Genomic DNA, 12,166 nt, shown 5'->3' with positions numbered 1-12,166 from the left:
CCGAGGGAACTTTTCGGTCGAACGTCGGATAAAGAAAACGCGGTGTACATCAAGTTTCGATTTCTTTGCTCACAAGCAACGAAGCTTACGGAGTCACTTAGTGCCTGCCTTTTACGTATTAGTGTAACTCAGATATTTCTAACACTGCCCTGTGAATATAATTCGGGACGACAAGGCTCTCAATACAGTAATAAGAAGCGTAGACCGAATTTTTGGAGCAGCTAAAACTCCAGTTGACCAAAAGATTCATAATAAAATTTTATTATTATTGTACAGCATTAATAATATTCTGATTATTATTATAAAAAAACAGCATTTTGACGAATATTTGATAACAAAGAATATACAAATTCGCTGTTTTTATTGCGATATTAGGGTCAGAATTGATTTTTACTGCGGAGTAATATTGCTACTGAAGAAATTCGGTCGAACGTTTCCTGGAAATCGAAGGAGCACCGCGATAGTCGGGAAAATGTTGACTGTAGAATTCCAATGCCACTGTCGCACCCTGCTTTTCCAGTACGGAGAGTGCAAGTCGTATAGTAAACAACAGAAAATTAAAATCAATCATGACAGAGGACAAGGACTGATAATGAGATCCTACGACGCATGTGTCTAGTCTCGGAAAAGAAACTCTGCATTACTTTCATTTTATAAAATACGATTTTTTTTTGTGCTGGCGCAAATGTACGTACTAACGAAATAAATCATTTATATGATATAAACTATTCTTCAATTTTTATCTCTATTTTTTAAAAATACACTTTTATGATAACTCTTATTAAAATATTTTATAAGGACAATGATTGGATCAAAGACACTTACAATTATAAATCCAGAATTTTTAATTTATTAGGTTTAGTGCTTTTATTTAAATAAATTTTTGGAACAAAGATTATGCATATGCATATTACACGCTCTATTGTAAAATAACCGTTATAAATCTAAAAGTCATAAAAATTTGGGCATCCAATTGTCAATTCAAGTTGGAACAATTGGATCACGTTAAAAATAAAGATTACGGATAAAGGAAGGGACGGTGGGAATGTGTATAATACATGAACGTGTTTATTCACAACCGTTACCATAAACGAGCCAAAGATAATTTTACATATATTAAACGCTACGATCTATCACAATGGATTCTCTGTCTTTTTCTCCCCCCCTCCCTCATTTCGAATGTATAGAAATATATTTAGGTAAATGCTAACACTACTTAAAATTAATCACGTTTCACTTGACGTGACGGCAGATTTGCAATATTTGCACATCTATACATAAAACGTTACAATGGTATGTATGTACATAGGTACAAGCTAGATTTCTCGCATTGGAAAACATGAATCAATATTTTTGCTGGATATGTCGTAAAGGCGTAAAGCTAGATCTACGTATGATTTGGTCCGATCTTCCGTAAATCCAATCTTCGAAAATATTTAAACTATCTGATTAAGCGACTGTCAATATGGCCAAAGCTAATCATCACAATTGTAATGTAATTTTAAAGTGAAACTGTAGAATCGACATTCAAATCCAAGATTAAAAACCATTAGTAAGTACAATATTGTACGTATGAATTCCAATTCGCAATATTGGAAGCATTGTACTATAAATACTAAGGATATTATTACTTCAATACCCTTATTAAATTAATTCTTCTTTTAATTTAGCAAATGCTCTAGCTATGAATTAATATAGCCTTATTTGTACTCTTACCTTTCTAGAATAATGTTATTATATTAATTTAATAATAAAGTACATCAATTCATTTTTATTGCACTATATCATTAATGGAAATATATATATTTAAGGATAATTCCACCACTTCCCGCCTAAGCGCGACTTTACCGGTCGCATGCGTCGTAGAAAAATATAGGAACGGTGGAAGTGGCATAAATCAACACGTCGCGAAATGACAGATACGTGCCGATTCGCAATTTTGATCTATAATTTTTTTACGTCGTACAGAGTAATAACGTCCAAGGTAACTAACATTCGATGCAGCCCATCGAAACTGATTAATGACTCTCAAGCGCTGCATGTTCTCACTGCTCTCCAGATATACATCGGGCAACAAAACTTTGCTGCACAATAATTAGAATACGGTATCTCGGACGTGTAAGTACTATTGCTCAAGCAGAGAAACTTGCTCATGTGCTTCACCATCGGAAATGCTAAATGTCTCGATTCTCTTTCCAGGATGGGTTATCTTCTTTTGTCATAGCTTCGTATGCTTTACACTGTCAGTCCAATAATTCTGTATTGTCATTGCCTCTAGCGAATTTAGGAACGAGTCATTATCCAAACTGTACATTTCCTCCGAGTTATCCTGTAAGTAAAACAAATACTTTTATATAACATTTTTAACAAATCAAAATTTTATTACCATTTCTATCTTTTAACTGATGTTTAATAAATAAAAATATTAAAAATATAAATAAAATATAAATAAAATAAAAGTGTTCTTTAAATAATATAAACATGGAGATTTATTTGAATGGTTAATTTAATAAATCTCACTGGATACACATTAAATATTTATGAATGTAATAATACTAACACGAATAGTGGAATCATCGATATAACCGGAGCTATCGGGATTGCTGCATTTATCACTGTTTAATGTTTGCGGAGGGTTCAAGTACTTGCGCCTGAAAAAAAGGAATTAATGAACAAATGCTTTAGTGAACGCAGATGTAATTAATACACATTACGATTTCACGACACATTACCTGTATATAATGAATCCGAGACTACCCATTGTGCTGAGCAGGGCCACAGTCGCTAAACAGCTACCTGTAATAGCAGCTATACCCGCAGCGGATGTCGTCGAACCTTGCTCAGTGCTTTCACTGTTATTATCAGTGTCGTTATAATCGGAAGGCTGATTGTCTTCTTGCACTTGATCCCTCTGGAAGTGCTGCGTGATGAAAGTGTTCCTCGCTCTGCTCAGACGAGTGGACTCGCCAACTGCACATTTGTTTCATGCGATCATTATAAAGAGTTTAAAGTACACAACTCTCTTTCTCTTATCTTTCTCTTATCTAAATCTTAACTAAGCTAATTCTGAAACTTTTTACATCTATTCTACTTCTATTGTTTACTAAAATATTAAATTTAATCAGAGACCAAAATACAATTAGTAAGCGTATCTGAAAAAGGAGGTCAATGTCGACGTTGTGAAAACAATTTAATTAAAATATAATGCGATTCTCTTCTCTATTTTGCGCGAGATTATTACATTATGGCCATTAATTATCGAGATCATTTTTTTATTCACTGTAACACATTTCTCTCTGAAGTTTACCTCCAAGGATAGACGCCGCTGTAGCGAAATGCTGCGTCTGAGCCACTTCCTCGTCGATCTCGACCTCGTCCTCGGATTGATTAAATGTCCTGATTGCAGCATTACTAGCAGCTCCGGTCGAGGACAAGGACGTTACGAAGGAAGATCTTGTCCTGTTTAACGTTAAATCAACCTTCGACATTTCTTCTTGAAGAGGTAGCACGGTGAGATCTTCGACTTCCTCGAGGCTAACGTTTCTGGCGACGCTAGATTGATTTCTCTCCTCCTGATCGTACTTCGGTCTACTTGACGATTTGTTAGTTGTCAGGATCCACGTGATCTTGCTGTCCTTCTTCGTCGAGTTCCTGATTCTTTCGATGTTCTCCGCGACGCGCTGCGGTATCGTCGTGCCAAGCGGCTCGACGTTGGAGATATTACTGCGAAAATTTAGTTCGACTGTCTCGTGGACGCTCGTTCCAGAAACAGTATCTCCACGTTCTAATAGCAACGAGGCGATAGTAGTGACGGATTGCTGCCTGTCAGGCACTACGGCTGTATTCGTCTGTGGATAAAGACCAATAGCCTTAGCGATTCGAAAAGTCGGCCTAGTTGACTTCGACATGCGATAAATATCTTCGACCTCGATTATCGAGGATGTCACCTTTGAAGACGATTGAGACTGGTTGACAGGATCCGATGTGGTTGATGGCAAAGGACTCCCAAAAATCACTGAAAAAGAAAAATAGAATATGATCATTGAATGAAAATGAATTACACAATCATTAAATCGTGCCTTTTGCGAGAGAGAGAGAGAGAGAGAGAGAGAGAGAGAGAGAGAGAGAGAGAGAGAGAGTTTCAACTCAGAATCTAAATAACACCGTATATAAAAAAATTAAACGTAAAAACTTCGTGCAAACTAATTTTTCTTTAATTAGAATTTAATTAGCATCCTTGTTTTTTTAATTTTTTATAACTAAATTTCTCTTTTTTAATTTATAATAAGTTTCTTAGTAATTAAAACATTTACATTAAAATTATTTGAACTACGACTATATTGTGATTTAAATACATATAATATAAATTACAATAAAAAAAATTTTACCATAATCATAATCATAACAACATGATCATAATCGTAACAAAATATTAATAATTGAAACTATATTTCTCTAAATTATTTGAATGATAAAGCAAACTACCTAATAAAAAAGATAACTTTTATTATGTCATCTGGATAAAATAATTAAAACAGAAAATTTTAAGATTTGCGTGAATCTTTTTATTAATCTTAACAGACATAATGGAAGATAATTAAAAATAATTAAGATGATTACTAATAAGTTGGAAAAATTTTACTAAAAGATTTTACTTAAAGATGTTATTTAACAAAAAAAAAAAAAAACAATGTAATGATGACTCACCAAGAAATTGCGCGGTAACCCAGAACCAGTGCATCCACCAATGTAGCGTCATCGCGTCATCTGGATATATCTGCAAGTACGAAGGCACCTATATGTACCAGCAAACGTGAGAAATTGTGCAAGCAATTCAAATATATCAAATATATCGTTCTATTTCTAATGATCTTCTAAACAAACCGAACAAATGAACAATCGACTTGGTCGCTTCTGAGAGAAGGTAATGTTAAAAACCGGTGAGTAATCCTCGACTAATCGTGTTGCTTAATCGTGAAATCTGTGAGTCATTGAAGAATTTTAAAATCAAGACCGGTGGTTCCAGTTTCCCAGTATACGGTGAATGTCGAGATAACTGGCAATGAGTAAAAGGAATTATAAAGTACCTTTAAGCAGTTATTTGTCGTACACACGACTCATTTCGAGTTTAAAGATATAGATCCATTTTTTTACATTTTTTACATTTTTTGCAATTCGAACAGGTGTCGTTCATCAAAATCGAAAAAAATAAAAAATTTCATAATTCCAAGTCGGTTCAAAATGTCTGCTTGATCGACTATCGTGGCTATATACTACTTGTCGAATTTTCGAGTGCGCACTGGCACAGTAATTTTCATGCCAAATAACGCAAGATGCAAGATTGAAATTATGGACCAGTGCAGCCGGCCGACCGGTTGAACGCAGATACGCAATCAAGTGTCCACAGCTACTTTTCGTTAAAAGAACCTTCGTCTGGTCCGTTTGATAAATTCGAACGCATTTACGATTACACGGAAAATGATAAATCGTGGTAAATGTAGCATAAGGCATATACAGGATGTCCCGAAAGTTTTTGCCAATCGCAATTTTTGTGTAGATAAAACGGAGTAGATTAAACTGAGTCAAAAAGTTTTATACTATTTTGCAATTTTCGCAATAGTTAACAAGATATTAATTTTTTACTGAAATACTATCAATTTTACAGAAAAATTGCAAGAGACAAAAATCATTTATTTTCTTCTAAGAGAACTCTAAGAATTTTTTCAGAATTTTTTATCAATTTTTGGCACTGCATTTTCTTCTTTTTATCAACATGAGAAAATATATTAAAAAATTCTGAAAAAATTCTGAAAAAAATTCTCAGAATTTGATGAAAAGAAAATTAATGATTTTTCTAATATGTATTTAATCTAAATATCTAGTATGTATTTAATCAATTTATTTATATAGAAAAATATTGAACTGCAGTTAAATTAATACAGTAAAACATTCGTAATATGTTCACTTATGCACCGATTTACAAAGTTTCGTGCGCACAAAATGTAACAGATGCGATCGCTAAACAGAAAGATATAGTGCGACGGTCATGCTCCGTTGATCGCAACTAGCTGCATCTTACGACGTGACATGAATAAAATATCGAGACTTTACTTAAAGATTGAACGACAATATTTTTCAATTTTATCATTAAAGGAAGAGTTCACATGTTAAACTACATAAATTACAATTCAAAATAAAATTTTATCGAAATATAGATTGAAATTTCATCTAAAGTAAATTGAAAATAACACTTCGGTATCTATTTATGTATCGCTATAAATCTTTTTCCCGATATTTCAGTCATTCTTTCTCTAAATTAATAAATTAATTAATATAAATATAGATTAAAATATGAAATGTTAATTCCTTATAAATATTGTACACATAACAAATAAAAATCATATAAATAAATAGAGTTGCAACTAATTTTACGTATAAGAATCTTGTTGATAAAAATTTTTAAACAGAATCTAAACATTATCCTGTCCTTCACAGGCTGTGCGAGCGGACAATCCTGTTTTCTCGGACAAAGTAATTATGGAATCAAGGAGCACGGAGAGTGAGACATTCGTCCCCGTGTGCAGTTAGTCATGCTCCCCCGGTTGTAACCGGTCACATCTTTGCATGGATACAGTTCGGTGGTGAATTGAAGTCTGGAAAAAAGAAGCATGCGGGTCGCGGAGGACGTCGCGCGCAATTTTCTCACCGGTAATCCGGACTTAATAAAGATGCTGGAACAACAGGTACGTCGTGAACGAGACGCTCCTCTTTTTCGAGCGACAAAAGGTCCATCTCTTTGACAACCCCGCACCCTCCACGTTGGTGTGACTTCATTCAGAGACCGGAAACGGGGCCTCATACGACGTATGGGAGGGAACGGAAGGACGGGCAGGGACGCAGCTAGAAATTTTTGAGTATTTCCTGATGCGACAGGCACTCTTAAACCTTCGGTATCATTCCTCGTGTGGCATACCCAAAGTTTTTTTTATTTCGCTACACTATAACTTTTTAAATAATAATAAAGATACATATATTTGTTTGTTACTGTTATATTTCTCAATGCAGTTATATTTACTGTTATATCTGTTATATTTCTAATAGGGTTTGTTTAAAAAAATTTTTGTTTATAATATTTTCAATATTTTCAATTTTTATGTGATATTTTTCGCAATATCTAGTGTCGTAAATACTACGTGTGATAAAACGGTATAGAGTGACACTGAAGGCTTAAGAATCAAAATAGAAAAAAACAGGAAAGTTTTTATAACAAGGACTCTTAATTCTGAAATTATTTAAATAATTTTTACATATATCCTTTTAAAAATATTTGTTGATGTTTGTCGATGTTTAACATTCGCTGCGTATACGCTACATGACTTGAATGTCCGCATTGAAATCGTTTTTAGCACACGGACGACATTTCTCACGCTTGTTTCCGCGAAATTGGGGTTTATTCTAGAAACGGCAATAATCGTGTATTACGCGGAGCTGCGACAACGTTTGTAACAAACTACTGATTTTCATTTTAAATAAAGTCCGTTTTTGCCGCGATAAATGCTGGTTTATGAATATCATGCGGATTAACAACAGAGTCGATTAAAGGATTACAGTTGCGTTATATTTCATTTTAAGATCAAAAGGATAACAAATAAGTCTCCTCTATGGTCGACGCTAACGCGTTGATGATAATACGTACCGTACGAAACAATTAGTACACTTCTCGAACGCGATCCCGGTTGCGCTGCAAAGTATGAAATTGCGTCGAAGCGCAAGAAAAAAACGCACTGCATTTCGCGCGTTACGTAATTCCATTTCCGCGTGCTGAGAGCCTCGCCCCACTTCGTTTTCAGACCGGAAGGATGCGCAATGTGCTTAAGTATAAACGCGCTAATAATCCTGTTAACTATTATTATTATCGCTGATAGATTGCGTGCGAACGTCTCTAATATTGAAAAAAACATCTAAAATTAATGGAAGACTTACACTCTAAATTAAATTAGATTAAATTAAGAAAGCAAAAATATAACCAAAAACAAAATTTTTAATAAAAATATGTAAACATAATAATGAAATAGCACTATGAATTTTTGTTCCGGTCGAATATTTTGGTGTTCCAGTATTTTTGCGAAGAAAGACTTAATAACAAAGAGGACTTCAATATCGAAAAATAATTTTTTAAATACAAAACTAAAAGCACACCGAACAGCGAATCAAGGAAGCGTTTCTTTCCCTGTATATTCTATGTTTCGTTCCACTTAGTTTTCAGACCAAGGAGATAATTGATTTAATGAATTCGCTTCTATCGCGTGCTGCTTTACATAGTCTTCGTGAAAGCTCGTGAAAAAAATTGGCCGATTCGCGCAGGAACGTGCAATCGGAGTTCAACGACCGTCATATATGAAGTATTCTCCAAACCAGAGACAAATTTAATATAATACGAATTTAATATAATACGTAACTTAACAACGTGATTCTTGTGAAATTTTCTAATCTTTCTATTGCATCGTTTTATCCAAGGCTGTGTACTTTATCATACTCGCAGTTTTCTATTTCTGTATCCATAGATCTTTATCTCTTTTATTTCACACGTCATACTGCAATGCAATTTATTATCAATGACATCATGCCATCAATGATATCGAACTACAGCACTCAAGTCACGTAGCCATGGCAATCAACGTGCTAAATGGCGACCTTCGCACCTTTTTGCCGCAATTTGCACAAGCCTTGACTTTATAATTTTCATAAAGTAAAAAATATAACACTTTACATCCTTAATAACTAATCGAATTGCTTAAATGTAACAAGACTTGATGTATAACAGTTTTGATATTTGGATATTCATTGCCATCGATTTGCAGATTGGACAAAACGTTTGGTGAAAAGTGAGAGAAGTGCGACAAGTGAAACAAGATACAATCATTGGAGCATAAAGTAGAAATGCGTATTCATTTCTTAATCATGCAGCATGATCTCCGGAAATACGGCGATAAAAACCAACGCGGCAACGCTGAATGGAAACTCGTTTCTTCGTACTTGATTCACTTTTTTTCGAAAGTTAATCTGGATTGAATTTAATACTTGAATCGCAAAATTCAATACTAGTATTTTTAAGGAAAAAGCTGAAAAAATTATTCTCTAAAGTTTTATGAAAAACTGATCTTACAATCAAAATTTTTGTTAAAAAAAATGTAGAAACTTCATTGAAAATAAAATATTGAATAATAAAACAGCCTTGAACTTATTATACTATGCTATTAAACTGATCTATACTTTTTAAAATGTAATATTCAATAAAAATCAGAGATTCTTCTACGCAAGACATTCTTGCAAATTTTTGTTAACGCATAAAGTTAGATAAAAATATTATTGTAATACAGAAATAATAAACAAATATATTATTATAATACTATAGCTATAAATAGATAATATTTTATAGATATAATACTACTAAACAGTATTATAATTGTTTCTTGCAATAATAGGGAACCAGGAAGATATTCAGCATTGAAGTGGAGAGAGATGCATTTGAGTCATCGATGGATTAATGCTCGTGAAGAGACAAAGTGGGGCTAACGAGGACACTAAAATAAATCGCGATTTACCGCTGAGCCTCGTGATGTTGAGTGTCCGAATGAACGCGAATTATCGAGCGCATTAACGTAGTCCGCAAAGCTAATGACCATGAACCGATTAATCGGATGTTCGTCTTGGTTCTTCTGCCATTGTTAATGGAGCAATCTGCGCCATCAATTCACAAAAGGCTCAATTTCAGCAGTTAACTAAATTCTTATAATAAATTAATCAGTCATCACTTCAACTTCAACTTCTGAATTTGTGCCAGCAGATTAAGCCGGTACTGATTTTCTCTCTCTCTCTCTCTCTCTCTCTCTCTCTCTCTCTCTCTCTCTCTCTCTCTCTCTCTCTCTAAAATCGTTATTTCTTCAGAATTCACCATTGAAAATGCCAGGGTAATGCCATGTCCGAAGTCTTTCGATTTTTACGTTTATCGAATGTCATTTGCCTCATTTACTGTAACTGCGCTGCACAAGTTTTATCGCGACCTTTTTTTGTTGGCGCAGCGATAAAGAACATTCGTACTACGTTACATACGACACGTGGCATATCATTCAACGTTCGTAACATAATATAATATTTGCAAAATATATTTAAAAAATATATAAAACACAAATATTAAAACCACCAAGGATAAGTTATATATCCGGCACATTGATCACCAATAATCGATTTTTCTTTATTTTAATTTAATTTAATCTTTTAATTTAATCTTCTTTAATTTAATCTTTATGTAAATATTATGAAAATATGCAATCAAAAATATAAATATGCAAATACACTAATTTTTTTCAAAAATTATGATTCTAAAATTAAATTTAAATTAATATTTCTTTGTAAACACAATTTTGCCAAAGAAATTTTAATTAAAATTCAGTCAAGCCGAAAATAACCGGCACAATGCCACAGCCAAGAAGAAAGCCATAGAAAGAATAAAATCACTTGTTAAACGTCAGTCTTTCTAGGCGAATTTAGGCGGCAATAGCAACAGTAGCAGCAGCTGCTGTTGAACAGATCTTCGATATTGTATTCAGAGTATGAACTTTCACACACATTCTTCGATAGTAATCTAATTCACCTCCGGTGAAGTTTCACTATATTTCAAAATCACGTGATTGTAGGACTCGTATGTACACATACGAAATCTTCCCAATTATTTTTACGTAAAAGTATATTACACATGAGAGCCTTGGTCATTAAGTAGGCGAATTCACAATTTAAAATCTTTTTAGAAGTTAAAAATTTGTAAAACAAAAAATAAAAACATCGATAAGACAACAGTTTCGTTGACTTCAATTTTTATGACGAAGAAATATTTAATCAACAAGACGCGGAAGAAAATCAAACAGTACTAGGATTTTATTTGTTTTATCGATACAAATTTTCTGTACAAATTTCACAATTTACGAGAGAACTGATAAACACGATTAATTAACTTTGTCAAAAATTCACATAATCAGAATTATAATAAAAATAAATGTTATTTTTTAATATCAGACACAAATAAAACATATCCATTATTCGTAGAATTTTTACAATACAAAAATCATCTAAAAATACGGATTTAATATGCAAATTATATTATGACACGCGCGACACCTTTTTCCAAATAGAATAAATAGAATAATCCTGCAATATTCGCGTTTTTGTTTTGAAGCATCGCTGTAATAACTTTTAACGAATTTTAACGAAGTTGATCAGATTTATTAAATGTAAATACACTACTTACTATACAACTTTCGCAATTACGTGGACAATATACAGTATAAATATATAAGGTAACATCAAATCGTAACAAAAAACTCTGTTAATAACATCGCAAAGCCGTGAATGATGATTTATTTAAAGAATTATTAAATAAAATTAAAATGCAATACTATGAATTTTTATTTAAACTTTTACTTGAACGATATATTATTTAATTGCCTTATTTATTCGTAAAATTAAATAATATTCAGTTCAAGTAGTTATAATTCAAGAAAAAATTAATTATATCGCATTATAATTTTATTTTACAAAAATATGTAATATAATTAAATAATGCATCATTTTTTTCTACATAGAAAGAATGGTTTTGCTAATGTGTTCAAAAATTTAATTAGATACAGATCTGAAAATAATATTGTTGAACCACAAAATAATTACATAAGAAACTCATGATGAGTAAGTTGTAAAAAATGTTGACGTTCTAGCAATTAGATTAAGCATACACAATTATTTCTGCATAATTATTTTGATCATAGTAAAAAAGAATTATTTTTAGATCTGAGATATTCAGCTAAATTTTTTTATATAAAAAACCGTTCTTTTTTTGTATTAATATTTCGCCAAAATTCTATGAACAATGACCCCTCGATTCCACTATATACCTACGCTACACGTCACGAAACTTACTTGTTACTCGTCGAGGAATTATCAGCGTGACGATCGCAAGATATTACGATGGAAATTTTTTCAACGCAAGAGATTTCTACGGGGCAGATTTTCAGACAATCTGACCTATTCTTCGTAATAGTTTCACCTGCTTGCTACGAAATACGTATTCTTGTAGCCTATTGTCTTCCACATGTACGTTCGCCGTTGTAATGCT

At 32.8% G+C, this 12,166-nt stretch overlaps 1 protein-coding gene across 3 annotated transcripts in view; it reads right to left on the bottom strand.

The window, feature by feature from the left end:
* Positions 1–830: 830 nt before the first annotated feature.
* LOC108688823 overlaps positions 831–12,166 on the bottom strand; it is a 20,995-nt gene continuing 9,659 nt past the window's right edge. The window contains exons 2-7 of one of the 3 annotated variants that reach the window (XM_018195291.1): positions 4,708–4,777; positions 3,948–4,015; positions 3,308–3,848; positions 2,733–2,970; positions 2,561–2,651; positions 831–2,329 (exon numbers count right to left, since the gene is read on the bottom strand). In XM_018195291.1, the coding sequence (XP_018050780.1) occupies positions 2,219–2,329; positions 2,561–2,651; positions 2,733–2,970; positions 3,308–3,848; positions 3,948–4,015; positions 4,708–4,759 (1,101 nt within the window). In that variant the 5' untranslated portion in view covers positions 4,760–4,777 and the 3' untranslated portion in view covers positions 831–2,218. Of the gene's footprint in view, positions 2,330–2,560; positions 2,652–2,732; positions 2,971–3,307; positions 4,016–4,707; positions 4,796–12,166 lie in introns of all 3 variants that reach the window. The other 2 variants (XM_018195290.1, XM_018195289.1) reach the window with 2 other exon arrangements.

Source organism: Atta colombica, unplaced genomic scaffold, assembly GCF_001594045.1.
Source record: "Atta colombica isolate Treedump-2 unplaced genomic scaffold, Acol1.0 scaffold239, whole genome shotgun sequence".
NCBI classification, from domain to species: Eukaryota; Metazoa; Arthropoda; class Insecta; order Hymenoptera; family Formicidae; genus Atta; species Atta colombica.
This window is presented reverse-complemented; position numbering and strand designations above follow the sequence as displayed.